The 20,806-nt window shown below is 61.2% G+C and overlaps 1 protein-coding gene across 2 annotated transcripts; it reads right to left on the bottom strand.

Moving 5' to 3' along the window:
- Positions 1 to 341: 341 nt before the first annotated feature.
- On the bottom strand, positions 342 to 19,390 carry PPP1R12C (protein phosphatase 1 regulatory subunit 12C). 2 transcript variants are annotated; one of them, XM_069549483.1, is made up of 22 exons: positions 18,934 to 19,390; positions 15,228 to 15,358; positions 15,026 to 15,144; positions 8,323 to 8,482; positions 5,927 to 6,071; positions 5,761 to 5,835; positions 4,640 to 4,713; positions 4,430 to 4,557; positions 4,268 to 4,341; positions 3,905 to 4,063; positions 3,761 to 3,828; positions 3,070 to 3,207; positions 2,812 to 2,902; positions 2,622 to 2,705; positions 2,486 to 2,546; positions 2,290 to 2,375; positions 2,158 to 2,204; positions 1,986 to 2,079; positions 1,675 to 1,779; positions 1,307 to 1,357; positions 1,092 to 1,142; positions 342 to 994 (listed from the first exon to the last, which is right to left on the bottom strand). In XM_069549483.1, the coding sequence occupies exons 1-22, from the start codon at positions 19,252 to 19,254 to the stop codon at positions 908 to 910; spliced, it is 2,349 nt and encodes a 782-aa protein (XP_069405584.1). In that variant the 5' UTR covers positions 19,255 to 19,390; the 3' UTR covers positions 342 to 907. The 2 variants fall into 2 exon arrangements, with proteins under 2 accessions (XP_069405584.1, XP_069405583.1); XM_069549482.1 differs by having other exon boundaries at positions 2,290 to 2,372; positions 18,934 to 19,368.
- Positions 19,391 to 20,806: the final 1,416 nt, after the last annotated feature.

Genomic DNA, 20,806 nt, shown 5'->3' with positions numbered 1-20,806 from the left:
AACTGTTGCCACGCTGAACTGAACAGCTTGTACTATTAGATTCTTAATCCCCAAACTTTAAATGCTGGTAACTGATGCAAATTTGTTTCAAAAACTGATGGCAAGAGCCAAGCTCCCCAGCCCAATAATCACAGCCCCTATCCCTTGCCTGACTGACCCCGCCTGCTTCGTGCCAAGCCAACTTTTGACGTCAGCCCTGGTGGGGAGCCTTTGCTCCAACTGAGCGCTTTTCTTGAAGCCCCTTCCCGCCCTTCAGCACCGCACCCGCTCGGTCCTGTGGTCTGGGCAGCACATCAGCAGGAAGCGGAGCCCCGCCTCCAGCCAAGGACGTAGTCACTGAGTGGCAACTTCACGACTTTTATTTGTGGTGCCTGTGCTTTGTCTCGAAAATACCTTCTCCCCCTGCCCCGGACGGTGGGCGGGGAGGGGGCTGCAAAAAATAGAAGACATCCCTCCCTATTGCACGCGGACCCTATATACAGGCCCGCCTGGCCGAGGCCGGCGGGGCTCTTGGCACATTCTCGGATCCCTGTTCCGGAGCGGGAGGGGTGGTGAGGGTGACATCACACGTGAGAGGGGGACCTCTGGGCGGCCACTCTGGTCCTGGTTCCTGGTCTCGGTGCTTCTTGGTCCTCGGTCCCTTCCTGGTCCCACCTCCAGCCCCAGTCCCTGCTCAGCGACGTCCCCCTACCTGGCTCGGCCTCCCGCCTCCATCCTGGCCTCGGATGGGCCCCCCGTGGCTCCTGGGCTCTCTGTATTCCCCTCCCAGCCTGGAGGTCCCGAGGGGAGGTTATGGCTTCTCAGAGACTCCCCGGGAGCCCTGTCACTAGTGCTCACGCAGGGGAAGGGGTGCGTGTGGCAGAAGCAGCTGTATAAATATGGGTGCAGGGGAGGGGCTCCTCCGGAGTCACTTGGAGAGTTTGCTGATGACACGAATCAGGGCTGCGTTCTCATCCTTGAGCCGCTGGTTGTCAGCCCGAAGGTCAGACAGGGCCTATGAGGGGGGAAGACGGGTCAGCCAGGTGGCCCTGGGCAGGCTGAACCCACGGCCGACCAAGGCTCTCTGCCCTCAGCTCCCCGCTAGCATTCACCTTCAGCTCCTCCTCCAGTTCGGCTGCCTTTCGCTCCAGGGCCCTGCGCTCCTGGAATAAACAGGGGAAGGTGAGGGCGGGGTGGGGAACTGGCGGTCAAGTACGGTGGAGAGGGGCGAGGAAAGGGCAGAGGTCAATGCGGACCTCTTCCTCCAGACCGTAAGGACTCGTAAGGCCGGGACATCTCTAGTCCCACCCTGGCCAGCAGTACTCACGAATCTCTCCAGCTCCAGAAGGGCAGGCCTCTCTGCAAAGCGCTCCTGTTTCTGGGGAGGACAGAAAAAGAGCGGGAGTTATACAAGCAGCCGCAAAGCCACGGGCAAAAGGGGAGACCAGTAGAGGAGGGTAAAGGCAGCCGGGACTCTTGGCGGGCTCAAACCGCCCGGCACCGCTCAGGCCCCGCCCCTGGGTACTGGCCCCGCCCCCAACCCCCTCAGTGGCCCAGACTCCTCCCCCCAAGGATCCCACCAGCCATTCCGGCCCCTCAGCCCTGGGCGCTCCGGCTGGTCCTCCCTCCCGGAGACCCGGAGCCGGCACCCGCACCCTCGCCAACCCCCTCGCCTGCAGGGCCCCGGCTCTTCACCTGCGTGGCGCGCTCCAGGTCCACCTTGAGCTGCGCCAGCTGCAGGGTGGTCTCCGTCAGGGCCTCGCGAAGGCGCTCGTTCTCACTGCGCAGCTCGGCGTACAGCTGCGGGCCCAGGAGGGACAGGGCGTCAGGCTCGCCGGCGGAGACGCGGCAGACTTGCGGGGGTGGGGGTGGGTGGCTGCGGCCCGGCTGAGGCCGGAAGGGCGCAGAGTGCCTGGGTGGGTCAGGCAGGGCCCCAGGGCAGGGGACGGCGGGGCAGGGATACAAAGCCGAGTGATGGGGACTCCGTTAACGGTGGGGTCGCGAACCTTCCTGAAGCCTCCGTCCGGCTCGTCGGGTTCCGGCTCTGGGTCTGGGTTGAGATCCCGCTGCCTGCGGGATGAGGGGTCGCCCTCGGGAGTGCTGGGGTTGGGGCGGGGAGGCCGTCAGGGGGCGCCCACGGCCCCATGACAGCCCAGACCCGGCCTGCCCGCCCCGTACCTGGATTCTGGGCTGCGGTCGGCTGGCGCTGGCTCCGCCTCCTCCCCCTGCGGGCGGAGGTGGGGTTCAGCGGGGAGGAGAGCTGGGCCCGCCCCCAGGCCCACCCGCGGCCCGCCGGGCGCCACCCCTCACCTCGGCAGGGCCCCTCCACTCCTTGCCGACTCTGCGGGGCTCCCTGGCCGCCTGCGGCCCCTGCCCTTGCCCGTCGGGCGCCTCTGCTGGGGGAGGGGCAGGAATCAGCCCAATGCAGGGCGAGGGGTCCCTGGGCCCGACCCCCAGGAAAACCGAACACGGGCCAGGAGGACGACCTCCCAGAGACCAGCCTCACCTCTCTGGGCAGGGCCGTCAGTGCTCTCGACCCCAGGGACTCGGGGTCTCCGGGAAGGGTCCTGTGGGGAGGGGCCGGGGTCAGAGGATGAGGGCGTCTCGTCCCACCCACTGACCGGTCGCCTGACCCCTCTCACCAGGCTCTGCACGCTCGACTTCTCTGCCTCCGGGGCCTTTCCAGCGGCCTTCTCTGCTTCCTTCAGGTCTGTCAGGGTCACACCCTGCACGGGGAGCGGGCAGTCGGGATGGGGGGGCCAGCCCCTTCAGGATGGAGTCCAGGCCCCCGGCCCCTCCTCCCTCAGACCCGGGGTCCGGCCCCTCCCACACCTGCGTGGACCTCCGGGACTGGCGCATGAGGCGAGAGCGCGCTTTCCGCTGAGACTCAGACTCCTCGTCCCGCACTGGCATCTGGTAGGTCCTGAGTGAGGGGCCCGACTTCAGAGAGGGCTCCTCTGGACCCTGTCCTGTCCCATGGCCGACACCCCCAGGGGGAGTCGAGTTCAGCCAGAGGACCCTGAGACAAGCTTCCCCAGGTCCACCCCCACCAGCTCCGGACTCCTGGGTATCGCAGGGGTCTCGCCTCACCTCCGGCGGTCCCGGGAGTCCGCTGGGGGCGCTGCGGAGGCTACGGGGACATGGGGCTTCACCGGGGACTCGGGCTCGGGGGTCCTGGGGTGAGGAGTGGAGTTACCCAAGGGAGGAGGAGGCCTGGAGATCTCAGACCTGTGTGAATTCATTCAATCGGCAAGTATTACTCAAGCTCGCCTTACGTGGTGGGCACCCACACAAAGCAAGCTAAGGAAACGAATAATCTCTGCCCCATGAGTCAACTCTGAGCAGAAACGATGCAACATGAACGATAACCACAAGAAGACAGGGTCACACAACGTCAAGAGGATAAGGTAGTCTGGGGAAAAACGAGGCAGGACCGGAGCCTGGAGGTGTGCCCGCACGCTGCGGGGGTGAGCGCAGGGCAGGTGGTGGGCCTCCCAGAGAAGCTGACATTTAAACAGACCTGAGCGGGAGGAAGGAAGCCCTGTGGGTGTGAAGGGGGAGGTCGCAGCGCAAGGCCTGACTCAGAGAGGAGGGCGGGAGAGGGGGCAGGGGCCCCCGGGAAGCCGGAACACCGCAGCCTTGGGCGCTTTTACTTGCAGCACCAAAAGGGAAACAGGCCAGGAGTGGTGGGAAGCAGGGAGCAGACCCCAGAGAACCCCGGGTACAAGACAGGAACCCCGACCTCCCCCCTACCTCAGAGGGGCTGTCCCGCTGTACTCACGGGGGAGAGGGCTCCAGCACCTTCTGGGAGGGGGTGGGGGGGACTCTGGCAAGACGGGGCTCCCGGCCCTGCGGAGAGAGGAGACAGGCAGCTACTCTCCCCGCTGGGCAGGATCTGCTCCCCGGGCCTCCCCGCAGTGCTCACCTGAGTGGACGCACCCTCCAGCCGCGAGGAGGACGCGGAGCGCTGCAGCCCGGCCCCCGGAGCACCCTCGGCTCCGCGCCAGTCCACGGGCCCCAGAGCCCCGGAGCTGCCCGTCTTCTGGAGGCCAAAGCGCCTGGAGAAGGGGGCCTCCTCGGGGGTCTGGAGAAGAGAAAGGTCTCCGTTACTACGACAGGGCCCTTCTCAAGAATTTCACATGCTGCCCCCAGCAAACTACCGCCAGGGACGGGAACAGCCAGGGAAAGGCCGCAGGAGCCCCAGAGGGTTCTGGGTGCGCAGTCTGCACCCCTCGGCCCTGACGGTAGGCTCGGGGCAACCCCGCCCCACCCCCAGACCCCTACTCACCACGGGGCTCCCAGGGCTACAGGGCGGCGGGGAGGAGACCCCGTTGAGGGCTCTGCATTCTGCAGGGGGTGGCTCTGTGAGGTGGGAAGACGGAGACCTCAGAAGAAGCATCAATCCCTCCTCATCCCTCAGACCCGGGGGTCCAGGCCCCCGGCCCCTCACCTGAGGGGGCGTCTTCTCCCTCGTCCTCGTCCCGGATGGGGGTGCCCCCTGTACCCCCGGGCCGGCGCTCCTTGGACAGGTCTTGGAGGGAGATCTTCTCGCGGCTGCTCAGACGGCACACGGAGCTCCTGGTGGAAAGGGGAGGGTGGGTGCTGGGGCCCAAGCCCTGGGGGGCCTCCAGCCCACTTCCCGCAGGGCGCCACCCCCTACCTTCGGTGTTTGCTGCTGGAGGGCCCCTGGGACTCCGGGCTGCGGCTCTGGGCAGCTTCCTTTTGGTTCCGAAGCTGCAAGGGGAAAGGGACTGCTGGGAGGGGGGCAGGACGGGCAGACAGGCCCTCCTGGGTCCCACACAGAGCTGTGCTTGGGGGGTGGACCAGGTGCTTTGCGGACTTGTCTGCACCACGCCCTGGGTCTCCAGTGAGTACTCCTGGAGCCTCCGCCTCCCGGACCCCCGGCACACCCGGACACAGCTGCCTCCCCCACAGCTCGCTCTGGGCGGGGGTTCTGCCCAAGTCTTCACACCTGAGCCGGCCCCGCGGCTCCGCCTCTCCTCTCAGCAAACCTCAAGTGCGGCAGGTCCCCCAGACGCCCTCAGGCTTCCTCTGTGCCCTCAGCGCCCAGAGACCCTGCCTCACCCACTAACCCCACGGGGGCCCCCGGCCCCCTCACCTGCTCCTGCCTGGCTCTCAAGGCCCTTTGGGGTCTGCCCCTGTCCCGGCCCGCCCCCCCAACTCCGGGTACCATCTGGTTCCTCCCCCAGCCTCTGCACAGCGCAGCTCCCTCAACACGTGCGTGCCCCGGCGCCTCCAGCCCACCAAGCCGGAAACACCACCTTCTCCCTCAATGTCGCCGCGGCCAAGCTTTAAACGGATCTGACCCGGGAGACCTCAGATGATTCCTGCTACCTCAGAGCGCTATGACAGGCGGGGTTCTGAATGCTTTTGGTCAGTAACATAGACGCCGCTCATTTCAAGACCATGTTCCACGTAACAGCACGTGTAACTCATGAAGTGCACGCGCTGTTTAGTATTCTGCCCATTTTCCTGAGAAAATGGAGAGGCTACCGGACTGGTCTGAGCTCACGCAGCAAATCAAGGGCAGAGCTGGGACTCAGATCCCAAATCCAAACCGTCCGTCCCTTCCTTCTGAGTTTTTCCAGCGACAAGGCCTGGCCCAGCGCTGGTACGGGGACATTCCAGGGATGACCAGCCCCATCGGCACCCGGAGGTGCTGCTTATCACAGCTCCCCGCTGGGCCCCGGCACTGGCCGGGGAAGGGCGGCTTTCCAGGTTCGAGGGGGCCCCGGGTCCCTACTGCGGATGGAGACTCACGTCCTCTTGCTTCTGGGCCAGTTCCTCCAGCAGGCTCAGCACCTCCTCGTCCGCCAGGTCACAGGGACGCTGCCCCTGGGTGGGCGGGGATTAAGGCAGGTGAGGAGGAGGCAGAGGTGGGGGCCCTCCTGCCCTGCGGCCCCGGGGAGCCAGGCCAGGCCCTCACCGCGTGGGTCAGCGAGTCCATGCCCCCGCCGTGCTCCGCCAGCAGGCGGCAGGCATCCTCCACACCCCAGTGGGCCGCGGCATGCAGGGGCGTCCAGCCGTCGCCGTCACGCAGCTCCGGGTCGTAGCCAGCCTGGAGGAGCAGCCTGGGGGCCAGGGAGGGCTGGGTTCAAGGGCCGAGACAGGGGCTCGGGGGCAGGGGCCGTGGTCAGAACCAGCTATGACAGGGCCGAAAACAGGCCTGGGCCTTGAGGCGCCCCTCCCCAAGGAGACCCTCCCGCCACCGGCTCTGACCCCTCCCCAGCCTATCACGTGGCCTCCGGGACCCTGCTCCCTGAACCTTCAGCGCTCGACTCCTGACACCTCCCCTGTGCTGGAATACCCCCGGCGGAGGTGGAGGAGGGGGTTCCCCAGTGCCCAAGCGTAGAGAAAGGCGGCGTGGGGGCAGCAGGGTTCCAGGAGCCCACTGGCTCGGGGCAGCGGTTCTCAGCCAGGACGACGCTGCCGCCAGGGGGCGTCTGGAGACGTTTCTTGCCGTCACAACGTAGGGGCGGTGCCGGGGGCACCAGTGGGTAGGCTGAGGATGCCCCAAAACCTCCCACAACGCGGAGGACCGCCCCCCAGCAAGGACCGATCGGGACCAAACGCCAGGACCAAGACGGAACCCCGGCTTAGAGGGTCCTTTCCCAGGAGATCACCACCACCATGGACCACTGGATCTGGAATCTCTGTCTCTCACAGCTAGGAATGGCCAGCTGAGTAGGGTCTGGCAAATGGGGATGTCAGCACTAAGTGTGTATATCACTTCTGGATTATTCTCTTAGAAGAAACAGACATTCACTCCTTTGGCCCTCCTCCTCCTTCCTGCTGGCTGCGTGGGATGCAGATGCAATGGCAGGAGCTGAAGCAGCCAGCTGAGACTCAGGAGGGGAAGTCTCGGGCAGAAGAGGGCACAGCCTCCGGGGCTGGCCACACTACCAGGCCTGACCATTCACAGTGTCCCATCCTCCTTGCCACAGGGATCAGCCCTGGGATGAACAGGTGCCCAAAGAGTATAGGACCTGGGCCTGGAACTACAGAGGATGGGGCACCCTACCTCCAAATTAGAGGAGCCAGCCGAGCCCCAAGCTATCAGGGGTCATCTTAAGTTCCTTACTGGAAAACATTCCCTTCTTCTCCAGCCATTCTGTGCAGCCTGCGGAACCTCAGTTCCCTGAGCAGAGACTGAACTCAGGCCACAGCTGTGAAAGCCCAGAACCCTAAACACTAGTCCACCAGAGAGCTCCCCCGGAAAAATTCATTAACACAGAAGTGAGCAGAGATGGAGGGATTCGCCGAACTCCACTGTCATACTCAATATAAAGAGAAAATAAAGAGAGGGCAGGGGATCCTGACAAGCAGCAGAACCAGCTACTCTGACAGGAAAGGGTGAGGCGGTCAGAAATTGGACAAGACCGAGGTGGGGATGAGAGAGAGGGAGCGCACACGGCAACAATTTAAACTATGTGCGCACCGAATGACGGGCCTTGAAATCTGACACAAAAGACGGAGACAGGAAAGCCCCACAGGCGTGGTGAGACATTCCACCACATTCTTTCACAGCAACTGACAGCAGCGGCAGATGGGAAGAGGAAGAATCACTAGCGATACAGAAGATTCAAACAGCATGAGTACAAAGCTGACCTAATAACCTATATACAGCGCTGTCCTTGACAGCACGCTTCTTTCCTGGCTGACACTGACTAGGGGATAAAGCAAACCTCGACGGATCTCAGGAATCAGGACTCACAGAGAACCTGCTCTCGGACCACAGCGAGATTAAGCTGGGAAGTGAGCACAGGCGGACTCGGGAATATGGGGGGTTCGGCTCCAGACAACCAGCTGGCTTTACTGCAATACAGCAGGTCACGTGAACTGTTCTGGTTTGCCAGTGCCTGTAAAACTTCAGTCTATTATGTGTGCAATAGCATTCTGTCTGAAATAAAACCCAATGTATGTATCTTAAAAAACACTTTATTTTGCTAAAAAACGTTCAGCGTCATCTGACAATGCAGGGCTGCTGCAAATCTTCAATTTGTTAAAAAAGAAAATATTGGCGAAGTGCAATGAGAGGAAGCACGGCTCTAATGAAACCATGACTAGGAAACCCTGCGTATTTGTAAATTAAAGACATGCTTCTAAACGATCTCTGGGTCAAAGATGATTACACGCTGGAAATTGTCTTAAGCTGAAGGGCAGTGAGAAGCCTGCACGTCAAGACGTGGGTGCAGCTAAGGCTGCATGTCCTTAGTGCACAGTGAGGAAGGGGCGGGAACAGACAAAACCCTCAGGAAGGCATACGATGGAGGCGAGGGACGGGGCGCTGGGTGCGAGGGCAGGGGAGGAGGCCCAGCTCACCTCATCACTTCGATGTAACCCTTGGCGGCAGCCACGTGCAGGGCAGAGGCGCCCGTGCGGGGGTGCCGCGCCTCGGGCATGGCGCCCCCATTCAGCCAGCACCTTGTGTCGTGAAGCAGCAATTCCTCCTCCGCCCGTTTGGCTGCCTCCACGTCCACACCTGGGAGGACCAGAAGCGGTAAGAGGTGGGGCGCCCCCCGCGAGACCCAGGGCGGCACCTGGCCTGTGTGAGCTCCTCGGGGGCTCCGGGGAGCTGGGACCAGCACTGCCACTTCCCCAACGGGCAGCCGTGGGTTCCACTGAGGGTCCCTGCTGGGGCTGGGGGCACTCTTGGGTCTCACCTCCCCTTTCACTACTGATACGATCCTTAGCCCGGCATCTTCCTGTGTTTTGTCACCTGGATCACTCACGAGAGGACAAAGCAAGCAGAAGCCACTGAGGATGCCCAGGCCACTGGGGCGACGACACCTTCTCACCAGCCACCCCCTGCACTGTTTGGGGAGGGGCCAGCATGCTTCCTCTCTCCTCGGTTTCAGGAAAAGTGCTCTGAACTCACCGATGCGAGGGTAAGGGGAAGCTTTACATGAAACAGAAGTCAATTCTGGATTGAGAACAGGCAGCCCTGTTGAGGGCAGAACAGTCCCTTCCAACCGTCACTGAGAATCTGTGGTTTGCCCATTAAGAGCGGTCGAGATGGCAGTCAGAAATGGGCATCTCCTCTAGGGGCCGTGTGCTCCTCCTGGGAGCTTTGTTCCTGTCTGCTGTTTTTCCCACTGTGGAACTGCTCACTTGCCCACGTGTGGCCGAGGGCGGAGCCGTCCTGCATGTGGTCGGCAGCCGTGCAGCCACAGAGCAGCTGCTGAGCCAGGCTGCAGACGGCCAACATGCCGGATCTCCAAGCGTAGAAAGAACATGCAGCAGCTCACGAATAGTCCCTTACGCTGATCGCACGCAGAAATGACAATGCCCTGGACGTTCGGATTAAGTAAACCATGCTCCTAAAATGAACCTCACCTGTTTCTATTTTTAAAAGTGCCTTCTTGGAAATCCTTGATTATGCTTGGGGCTGTCTCTGGCTTCCCACTGGACAGTGCGGGCAGCAAAGCACCTGCTCGGCGCTCAGCTCACAGCAGTACCAGGGCACCCTGAAGCTAACCGCCTTCATGAATTTGCTTTCAGGAGCAGGAACCTTGGCACACCCTTACTACAAGGTTGCAAACCCTGTCAGGCTCTGGCAGCTGGGCACTGGGACTCAACTCCGCTGGGATTGCCTCAGGGTGCCCTGGCTGAGGGAGTCCCAGGAGGACTATTCCAGGAAGGTCTGGCTGGTGAAGGCTCACCTGCAGGCCAGGAAAGTGCCCGGGACTCGGAGACCCGCCGCCTCCCGCCCGACCTCCTTGAAGGGAACCACCTCCGTTCAGGCCTATTGTAGACACAGGCGCTTGGCGGGCAGGGAAAGGCAGGGCCTGCAGACCTCTCTCTGCAGCCACAGCTAGTGTCCTGCCTGTTCTAACGCACCCTTCTGCAGTCTTGCTTTTTGCGGAGATTCGCCCGTGTTTATAAACAGAACTCCTGACGGAGAGGGGCAAACCAGCACCTGTGCGTGCAGCAAGCTGTTCAGTTCACACAGATGCATCTACTTCTCCAAACCTGCGATTCAGCGGCTTTTAGGACATTCACCATGTGCCACCATCAACCCTATCTGTACCTGAACCTTCTCATTACCCCAGACGGAAACCTCTTACCCCATCAAGCAGTCCCTCCCCAGGGCCTGACAACCACTAATCCGCTTCCTGACACTGCGGGTTTGCCTCTTCTGGACAGAGCCTATGTTTCTAAATAAAGTTTTAATGGCTAATGACCACACCCACTCTTTTGCATATCCTCCTGGCAGTTTTGCCTATCACAGATCACTAATCTACAGGTTACTGATTGATCCCTTCTGGATTTGGTGTTGGCCCACCTTCACCCTCTCAGCTGAATGAGGAGCTCCCTCAGAATACATCCATCTGAATGCAGAGTTTCAAAGAATAGCAAGGAGAGATAAGAAAGCCTTCCTCAGTGATCAATGCAAAGAGAGGAAAACAACAGAGTGGGAAAGACTAGAGATCTCTTCAAGAAAATTAGAGGGTGGTGGGAAGGGGGTTCAGGGTTGGGAACTCATGTACAGCTGTGGTGGATTCATGTCAATGTATGGCAAAACCAATACAGTATTGTAAAGTAAAAAAATAAAATTTAAAAAATTAATAATAATAATAATAAAGAAAATTAGAGATACCAAGGGAACATTTCATGCAAAGATGGGCTCAATAAAGGACAGAAATGGTAGGGACCTAACAGAAGCAGAAGATATTAGGAAGAGGTGGCAAGAACATACAGAGGAACTGTACAAAAAAGATCTTCACGACCCAGATAATCACAATGGTGTGATCACTCATCTAGAGCCAGACATCCTGGAATGTGAAGTCAAGTGGGCCTTAGGAAGCATCACTACAAACAAAGCTAGTGGAGGTGATGGAATTCCAGTTGAGCTATTTCAAATCCTGAAAGATGATGCTCTGAAAGTGCTACACTCAGTATGCCAGCAAATTTGGAAAACTCAGCAGTGGCCACAGGACTGGAAAAGGTCAGTTTTCATTCCAGTCCCAAAGAAAGGCAATGCCAAAGAATGCTCAAACTACCGCAAAACTGCACTCATCTCACACACTAGCAAAGAAATGCTCAAAATTCTCCAAGCCAGGCTTCAGCAATACGTGAACCGTGAACTTCCTGATGTTCAAGCTGGAGTTAGAAAAGGCAGAGGAACCAGAGATCAAATGGCCAACATCTGCTGGATCATCAAAATAGCAAGAGAGCTCCCCCAAAACATCTACTTTTGCTTTATTGACTATGCAAAGCCTGTGACTGTGTGGATCACAACAAACTATGGAAAATTCTGAAAGAGATGGGAATACCAGACCACCTGACCTGCCTCCTGAGAAATCTGTGTGCAGGTCAGGAAGCAACAGTTAGAACTGGACATGGAACAGACTGGTTCCAAATAGGAAACAGAGTACGTCAAGGCTGTATATTGTCACCCTGCTTATTTAACTTGGAGAAGGAAATGGCAACCCAGTACAGTACTATTGCTTGGAAAATTCCATGGATGGAGGAGCCTGGTAGGCTACAGTCCATGGGGTCGCAAAGAGTTGGACACGACTGAGCGATTTCACTTCTTCTTATTATTATTTAACTTATATGCAGAGTACATCATGCAAAATGCTGGGCTGGTTGAAGCACAAGCTGGAATCAAGATTGCTGGGAGAAATATCAACAGCTTCAGACATGCAGATGACACCAGCCTTACCACAGGAAGTGAAAAAGAACTTAAAACCCTCTTGATGAAAGTGAAAGAGGACTGAAAAAGGTGGCTTAAAGCTCAAACTCAGAAACTAAGATCATGGCATCCGGTCCCACTGCTTCGTGGCAAACAGATGGGGAAACAGTGGCTGACTTTATTTTTCTGGGCTCCAAAATCACTGCAGATGGTGACTGCAGCCATAAAATTGAAAGACGCTTGCTTCTTGGAAGAAAAGCTGTGACCAATCTAGACAGCATATTAAAAGCAGAGACATTACTTTGCCAACAAAGGTCTGTCTAGTCAAAGCTATGGTTTTTCCAGTAGTCATGTATGGGTGTGAGAGTTGGACCATAAAGAAAGCTGAGCACTGAAGAATGGATGCTTTTGAGCTGTGGTGTTGGAGAATACTCTTGAGAGTCCCTTGGACTGCAAGGAGATCAAACCAGTCCATCCTAAAGGAGATCAGTCCTGGGTGTTCACTGGATGGACTGATGCTGAAGCTCCAATACTTTGACCACCTGAACAGAAAAAAAAAGAGCTGACTCATTTGAAAAGACCCTGGCACTGGGAAAGATTGAAGGCAGGAAGAGAAGGGAGCAACAGACGATGAGGTGGTTGGATGGCATCACCGAGTCGACGGACATGAGTTTGAGCAAGCTCTGGAGTTGGTGATGGACAGAGAAGCCTGGCGTGCTGCAGTCCCTGGGGTCGCAAACATTTGGACAGGCCTGAGTAACTGAACTGACAGCCTCTCGACACTGTGAAGCGTGAGGGTGAGGGTGCGGAACTGCTGGAGCACCGGGAGTGAGGATCTCCAGCTACGATCCATGCCATCCGTCTAGCTGTTCACACGGAGGCTAGAATCACCCACGTGCCTGCCAGCCAGAGAAAAGAGCACCGTGGCTGGGCCTTGCCAGGACTGGAACTGCCTGTCAAAGGTGCCCAGCTCTGAGAGTAACCAGCCCGCATCCCTGTCCTGATGTTGGGATTCCTTCCAGCCCAGTTCCAAGTCCCTATGGGTCTGACCGTGGCCCTTCTGAGCAAAATGGCCAGGGGGTCCTGGCCTCCGGCCGGCCCCTGAGGCCCAGGCTGTGAGCACAGTGTCTGGGGAGGAGCTGTCGCTTGGAGCTGCCAGCGTCCAGGCCCCTCCCTGCTTGTCCTCACCCCTGCTCTCACCCGACGTGGCTCCAACGTGAGGGGCCCACAGCCCAGCTCCATGGGCAGCTGCGTCGCCAGGCCTGACCGTCCTCCTTGCCACACGACTGGCTCAGGGCAGGCTGTGACCAGGGCGGCCCTAGGGCAGAGGGCTGGGGCTGGAGCTGCTGAGAAGTCTAGCTCTAGTTCCGCCAGGGGGTCAGCCTGCACTGCTGGGAGCCAGGCTAAGTGCCTCACCGAGAGAGCCGGCCTAGGAGGGAAGCCAACACAGAGCTCAGCAGAGAGATGGGAGGAAGGCTTCCGACCGTGTCTGCGCCCCTGGATCAGGCCATGCCTGAAGTCCACATAACTCCTAGACTTCAGTTACAGAGGCCCACGGATTGTCCTCCTCTTAAAACTGTGGTAAAGCACAGATTCTGCCCAGCACAGTCCACTGAGGCCTCACGTCAGGACAGGCACCGTGGAGCCACGTCACTGAAGCCTCCGGGTTTCAGAGGCAGCTGTGCCCCACCCGCAGCAGTGCAGCGGACGGTCTTCCCAGTAGCATCACAGGCCTTTGGGCCTGGTCGGTCCTGCAAGCCAACCCCCCGTGACCTTCGGCCCTCGTGAGAAGGTGATGAGAGCTCTGGGCAATTCCAGCAGGAATTGAGAGGCCTGAGAGATCACCCAGCCCCAGTGGCCTCCAAGCATCGCCCTGCAGGCTGCTTTTTAGCAACAAAGGGAAGAAGATGCCTTGACGGCAGAGTCACCTGGGCGTCCTCTGAATGAGGCTCAAGGTTAACATCACCAGTGAGAGGGCGGACGGAATTCGTCTCCCCGCAGAACTTGCTGGCAAGTTCCTGCCAAACCTGCAGAACTGACGAGCAGTCAGGTCCAGGCTGAGGGGCCGTGTGAACAGGGGAGGGGTGAAGGCTGGTCCTGTGCCGGCGGCGGGGCCGGGGGAGGGAACCTGGGCAGGCCCATCCCCGCAGAGAGGGAGGCGCACAAGCAATCACGCCAAGAAGCTGGAAACTCGGAGTCCACACTTCAGGATTCCACTCACGGAAAATGCCCAGGACAGGCAAACCCCCCCCCACACGAAGCCCACAGGTGGCCCCCAGGGCTGAGGGGGAAGGGGAGGGTGGGGAGGTTTCTTTGGGGCTGATCAGAATCATCCAAACTCAACGTGCTCACGGACACATAAGGCTGTAAAACACGAGCCCACGCGTGTCTGAAGAGTGAAGGAAGCACGCACGCAGACGACTGCACCTACACGGAGCTGCCGAAAGCCCCGGTGAGCCTCAGCGGGGGCGGCCCTCCTCGGACGGCCAGTGAACCTGGCTCAGCGTGCGAAGTCGTCCAGGTGAAAACGTGGAGACGCAGAGGCGGGAAAAGCCCGGTTCTGTCTCCACTTCACTTCGCTCCCTACATCTGAAGCAAGCCAGGGCTCTGGACCTCGGCTGGCCCACCAGCGGCGCCTCGAGGGACTCCTGCGGCCACCAGCACACCACCTGCCCAGGGCGGAGCCTCGTCCCTCCCAACCCCAGCCAAGCTGGGGATCGCCTCGGACAGCCAGCCATTCTTCAGCAGCCTCCCTGCACCTCGCCCGCGGCCCTCCAGACCCCCCGGCCCCGCGCTCACACCTCCTCACAGATGCAGTGCGGTCACCAGACCCGCTCGGGGGAGCAGACGGCCACCCAGAAGCCACGCTGGTGACGGGGCGAGGCTGCTCCCTGTCTCCCACCCGCGGCCCACGCTGGTGACGGGGCGAGGCTGCTCCCTGTCTCCCACCCGCGGCCCCCGGCCCTCCACCGCAGGGCAGCCGGCGAGCCCTCCCCATGGTCTGTTCATCAGCGACTGAGAGGGAGCGCGGGAAGGTGGGGACCTGCCAGCAGTCACACAGGCTCCCCCTAGAAAACTGAGCGTGGCCAGGCACAGAGCTTAGGGGGTCCTGGGCCCCGTTAAGGACCCTGGGGCATAGTGATCCCGAGTACTGCAGACCAGACCCCCAGAAGACTCGGCATTCCTCCACTGCCCCCCACCCCGCAGCACAACTCCTGAGAAGACCCACCATCACCCGGGACAAGCGCCAAACTCAGTTTCCTCAGTCACCCCGAGACCGAGCCAAGCCCTGCCTCAATGACTTCTCGGGTTAAACGGTCCAGGCCACATTGAGACCCTGGGGTCCGGGCCCTTGGCAACGAGCCCCGCACCCCGCCCCAGGCCCACCTCGGCGGGCGATCTCCGCCTTCAGCAGCGCCTCCATGGCGTCGGACTCAGCCAGGTCCAGAGGCAGGTCCCCGTCGCTGTTGACCGCAGCGATGTTAGCTCCATGGCTCAGGAGGTACCTGGGGAGGTGGGGGCGGGCCGCGGTCAGGACGGAGGCATCCGGGCCGCATGCCCAGCGGGCCGCCCACCCTCCCCACCTCACCTGGCAATGTCCAGGTAACCGCAGGAGGCGGCCACGTGGAGGGGCGTCCAGCCCTCGTTGTCCGCCTGGTTCACTGTGGCACCCTGCTCCACCAGGAAGCGCACCACCTCAAGGTTCTCGTCGATGCAGGCCTGGGGGGCATGGTCGGGGGTCACCCTCACCACCCCGGACCCCTCCGCGTGCCTTGCAAGGCAGGACCCCGCCAGGGCCTCGAGGGGGACCCAGGGCCGACCGAGCAAAGCTCCAGAGGAAGACCCCAAGGTCCCTGGAAGGCACCATGTCCGCAGGGCACCCCCAGCCCTGCGCAGCCTGGCTTCCCGGTGGCCACGCCAGGCAGGCCTCTGGGGCTCACTGGGGACCGTGAGAGGAGGAGCTGGCCAGAGAGGAGAGGAGCTGTAGGGATCCTGAACCATGCTTGTTCACGAGACGCACCCCAGTCACCATGGAGGATGGGCCCCCAGAGCTGAACCCAAGGGAAGAGACCCAGGCCCTCCTCCTCAGACCCAGCAGACTCTCCAGGAGAGCTGACCACCACCCTGCCGTGTCCCTGGTAGGGAGACAGCCGGACCCTGGGGCCCAAGGCCATGCGGGGTCCCCAGGCCCCTGCGAACCTGGGAGGGGGGCGGGGCGGTGGTGAGGGCCCTGGGCAGGACCCCAACACTGGGAGAGGCGGCTGAGAGAGGGTGTGCCCAGGCCTGGGCCCGAGGAGAGGCACAGGGCCCCCCATCATGGGCGTCCACGGGCACCTTCCCCACTGAGGGCTGTGAGGATCCCCTCTGATGGAGGAAGAGATCCCAGCCCCAGGAGACCAAAGCCCCTGCCCGCGCTAGCGCAGCAGGCCGGGCCAGAGAAAGGGTTTTGCCCAGGGCGCGTGCAAACACGCGGCGGGCACTGGGCCTGAGCAGGGCTGAGGAACGGGAGTGGACCTGGCCTCCTGGGTCCTCAGGGGAGATCAGCCTCCGACTCCCTCACCTCTCCACGGCCGGCCGCCTGGAGCAAGGGGAGGAAGCTACGAGGGCCAAGAGCATGAAGTCATGGAAACTCAGGCTGCGAAAGGGGGGCCACACATGCCCTGGGAACGGGATGAACTCTGGGCACCGTTTATTTCCACCAGTTGCCATGGTGATGGGGGGGGGCAAGGAGGGAGACAGGCCTTTCCCTTTCAAGGACCTGGCCGGGCACAGGCATCCGTGCGAAAGATGTCTGCATCCTGGGCGCCAGGGACCAAGAATCCAGGCCCCACCCTCCTCCTCAGACCTGGGGGTCCAGGGTCCCCACCACTCCCCCCTCAGACCCGGGGGTCCAGGCCCCACCCTCCTCCGACCTGGGGGTCTAAGTCCCCCGCCCCTCTCCCCTCAGACCTGGGGGTCCAGGCCCCCCACCCCTCCCCCCTCAGACCCAGGGAACCTAGACTCTCCGACCCCCTCCCTATTTACACCTAAGAATCCTGGCTCACAGTCCTTCCTATCCCAGACCCCAGTTGCTAATTACCAGGTAATCTGGGGATGAGGCAGCCTATACCGGCCTTGTCACCTTGTCGAGGGGTAGGGGCTGGGATGTGAGACCTCCTGGGGTCACAGCCAGAGCAGGGAGCTGATGCCAGGGGACCTGCTCCAGGGGGAACAGAAACCACGGCTGCCGGACTCGCCCAGACAACATGAGCGACTATCCCGCGGGCCTGTCCGGGGGTTTCCTGGGACCTGGGACTTTCTGAGCTAAAACGAGGCCAGTCTTGGGCAAACTGGCACAAGCTGGTCAGCAAACACCCAGACCCAAAGCCCCGCTCCCCTGCTCGCTCACTGGCTGGGCGACTCCCCTTCTCTGCGCCTCAGATGGATGCCCTGATCCCCTCCAGGCCTCCCGCAGAGCCCTGGCGAGTGACTTCCTCTTGCCTATAGCAGGAGGCCGAGAGGGATCCCAGGGTGGCCTTCTGCCAGGCAGGGTCTGGGCCAAGGGACAAGCTGGGGAGCGCAACCCAGCAGGAAAGGTAGGGCCAGGAACGCCTTCAGAAAGGCCCCGGGGAGCCGGGGCAGGGATGGCAGTGCAGGAAGGGGACTCGGAAACCTGAGGCCCCTGTCCCAGGCGTGTCGAGCTCTGAGACCCTGCGGGACCTCAGGAAGGGGGACCCTCCTCTACACTGGGGCTCCTGCAGGGCACGGGCCTGGGGGTGCAGGTGGGGGAGAGACGGCACCTGGGCCAGGGGCTGCAACCACCAACTGGACAGGCACTTCCTGCAGGGTGTCCCTGCCAACCCATTCACAGGCAAGAAGCCCAAGGCACAGAGAAAAGACCCGCATTCAAAGCCACTCACTTGAGGAGCCGAGATCAGAGCTCAGGACTGGCCTACCTTCCTGAGCTGCTGCTCCTCCTGGGAAGCTGGCACGTGGGCCCTCCCGGCCTCCTCCGCAGCCCCCTGCTCCCTGCCCAGGTTTCCTTCCCTGGGTCCTCTCTGGGTCCCAAAGTAACCAAACCCTAGGGGTTCCGGCAGGGAAGAGAGGGTTGGGGACTGGACCAATTCGAGGAGACTAGGAGGGAGACAGCCTCGGGGACAGGGGTCCTCTGTGAACTGTGCCTGATGGCCCCACTGAAGAAAGGGGGGGTGGGGTGGGGGGCGACAGGAGCACCCCAAACCAGAGGGAACCCTGCTAGTGGGGCCTACGGTGGGCCTGGTTCTGGAACAGAAGAAGCTCAAAGGCAGTGGCCGGCGCGTCTGGGGAAGGCACGAGGGCCCAGGCTGTGGACAGAGGGGAGTAACCCGGCTCTGGACCTCTTGAGAAGGTGACAAGATGGGGGCTGGGAGAGAGGACACACTCTGCGGGAGGGAGGCGCTGCCCAGATTCACAGGAGGGGATCCAGGCAGAGAATGCAAGGTGACCAGAGGACAGAGAGGCAGCCCAAAGCCAGGAAGAGGTGGGTGCTTCGAGTCAGCCCAGAAAAAAAGGGGGGGTGATGATGCAGGCCTGGCCAAAGCAACAGGAGAGAGAGAGGAAGTTCCTGGAGGAGAAACACCCCTGGGAGAAGGCCTTGCCTTGGGAGGCAAGAGGTGGCACAGCCCCAGAAAGATAAATGACGGAGGGCATGAGGGTAAAGGGGGGCAGGGGAGACGGCCTGAGCTGACCCGGGCAAGGGAAGCACCCACTTCAGGAGTACAGAGCCTCGAAGGCGGGGGCTCAGGAAAGAACACCCTTAGATAGCAACAGATGGCACGGGCAGGGATGACAGGCGGCCCCACGCAGAGAGGCCGGGCGCCAGGGAGAACACAGGCAGGGAGGACGGCGATGGGGGTGGAAGGGTGGGGCAGTGGTACCTATGGGGGAACAGGAGGCACCGGTGGGGCTACAAGGGGCACAGACTCAGGAAAGAGGGAGGCCCAACTCCAGATGGCAGAGTCGAGGTGGCACCGGTGGCGATCGCACGGGCGAGACTCGCAGAGAGCCCCCAAGGTCGGGAAAGAGCACAGCGAAGTGACAAGACGGGGATGCACCGGGCTGAGGCCGGCAGCGACGGTTCGGGGCCAGGAAAGGGCGGCTCAGATTGGCAAAAGCCAGCGTCAGCTCCAGCGGCTCAGGGTCGGGAGAGGGGAGCCCCAGGTGGGACGGAGGGGAATGGGGGTCCGCCGCGGACGACGGCGCAGAGCAGGGCCGGCCGGGGTGCCTCCAGGCCGGGGAGGGAGGGTGCTCCGGGCGGCGCAGACCCGGGAGCTGACCTGGTGCAGGGCGCTGATGCCGTCGGCGTTGGTGGAGTCGAGCACGGCGCGGGCGGGCGGCGGGGCGGCGGGGTCCAGCTCTGCGCCGGGGCCGGGGTCGGCCGCGCGCAGCATCAGGCGCGCCTCGTCCAGGTCGCCGCCCGCGCAGGCCGCCAGGAACTCGGCGGCGCGCTCGAAGCGCACGGTGCGGGCGCGCCGCTCCCCGGGGCCCGGCTCGGCGCCCGCCCGCGCCCCCCACTGCCGCAGCTGCTCCCGCCGCCGCTCTCGGGCCGCTGCTGCCGCCGCCCCGGGGCCCGCCCCGGGGCCGTCCTCGCCCGACATCGCGCCGCCCGCCCGCCCGTGAGCGAACGAGCGAGCGAGCGAGCGCCGAACACCGAGCCCCAAGCTGCTGCTGCTGCTGCTGCTGCTGCCGCTGCCGCCGCCGCCGCCGCCGCCGCCGCCGCCCGCCCCCGGGCCGCCGGGAACTGCCGCCAGCCCCGCGCCGCCCAAGGATCTACCGGCACCCGCCCGGCGCGCGACGTCACCACGCCGCCCCGGGGCGCGCTGGGAAATGGAGTCCGCAGTCGGGAGAGGTCGTGGCAACAGCCTCAGAGAAGGCCGCGGGGCGCTCTGGGAAGCGGAGTCCACAAGCGGACATCGGTCTCGGCCACATTCCGGCCTCGATCTGCCCCGAGGCACACTGGGAAATTCGCGGCTCAGCAGTTTCAAAAGGAAATCTGATTAAGAGGATGCCCCTGGAGGTGCTGGGAAATGTAGTCTAAAGGCCGGATATGTGCCCCGGGGCATGTGGGAAATGTAGTTCACAGTATCAAGGAACCCAAGCGGGAAACAGACTTGATAACCCGGGAGTCCTAAAAAATACAGAACTAATTTTTCCATACACCTTACCGCTTTCCTCATACCATGTGACTTACTTATTTTGGGTTTGTCTTATCCCTTCAACTAGAAATAAGCCCCTGGAGAACAGGGATTTTTGTCGTCTTGTGCATCCCTGTTCCCATTGCCGAGACCTAATAAAACGCGATCGGGAAGAGGATTTTGAATGAATGAATAAATGAATGGATTCCCTAGGTCCTGAGAACCTCCAGATACTATGGGAAATTGAGTTCTCAACCCTTACACCAAGAAAATCCCTGGGCGACCGCCCAGGGCACCTTGGGAAGTAAAAATTACGGTACAAAGGTCACGGCAATCGGCCGCTGGGCACGCTGGGAAACGTAGTACTCGGGGCCACGACCCTAAAGGTAAGGTTGGTCCAAAGCACCCCAAGTCCCTGATGGAACTCCTGGGTTACATCAAGAAGGGAACCCAAGAGGCAGGATCCGCAATAACAGCTCCTCAGAGCCTTCACCGGCCCTCCCCTCTACTCGCTACCATCTTGGGACGTGAAGCAGTTTGGGAAATGTAGTCCGGGCTGCTCGTCCTCGCAAGCCATGCTGGGATTTGTAGTCCAAGGCGAGGACTTTTTAGTGGACGTGGAGGGGGAGTTGACTCATACATAACAGCATAAAGCACGATGTGAGCCTCGTCTTAAGTACTCTGCACCTTAATCTTCATTGGGAAGGAAGCAAACACTCCGAGACTAGAGAAAAGACCTATAAAAATCACAAAGCTGCTGCGGCTTCTAAGTTGCTTCAGTCGTGTCCGACTCTGTGCGACCCCGTAGATGGCAGCCCACCAGGCTCCCCCGTCCCTGAGATTCTCCAGGCAAGAACACTGGAGGGAGTTGCCATTTCCTTCTCCAATGCATGAAAGTGAAAAGTGAAAGTGAAGTCGCTCAGTCGTGTGCGACTCCTAGTGACCCCATGGACTGCAGCCTACCAGGCTTCCCGGTCCATGGAATTTTCCAGCAAGAGTACTGGAGTGGGGTGCC

This window comes from Ovis canadensis, chromosome 14 (assembly GCF_042477335.2).
Source record: "Ovis canadensis isolate MfBH-ARS-UI-01 breed Bighorn chromosome 14, ARS-UI_OviCan_v2, whole genome shotgun sequence".
Classification (NCBI taxonomy): Eukaryota; Metazoa; Chordata; class Mammalia; order Artiodactyla; family Bovidae; genus Ovis; species Ovis canadensis.
The sequence above is the reverse complement of the archived record's forward strand: the minus strand, read 5'-3'. Positions and strand labels throughout refer to the sequence as shown.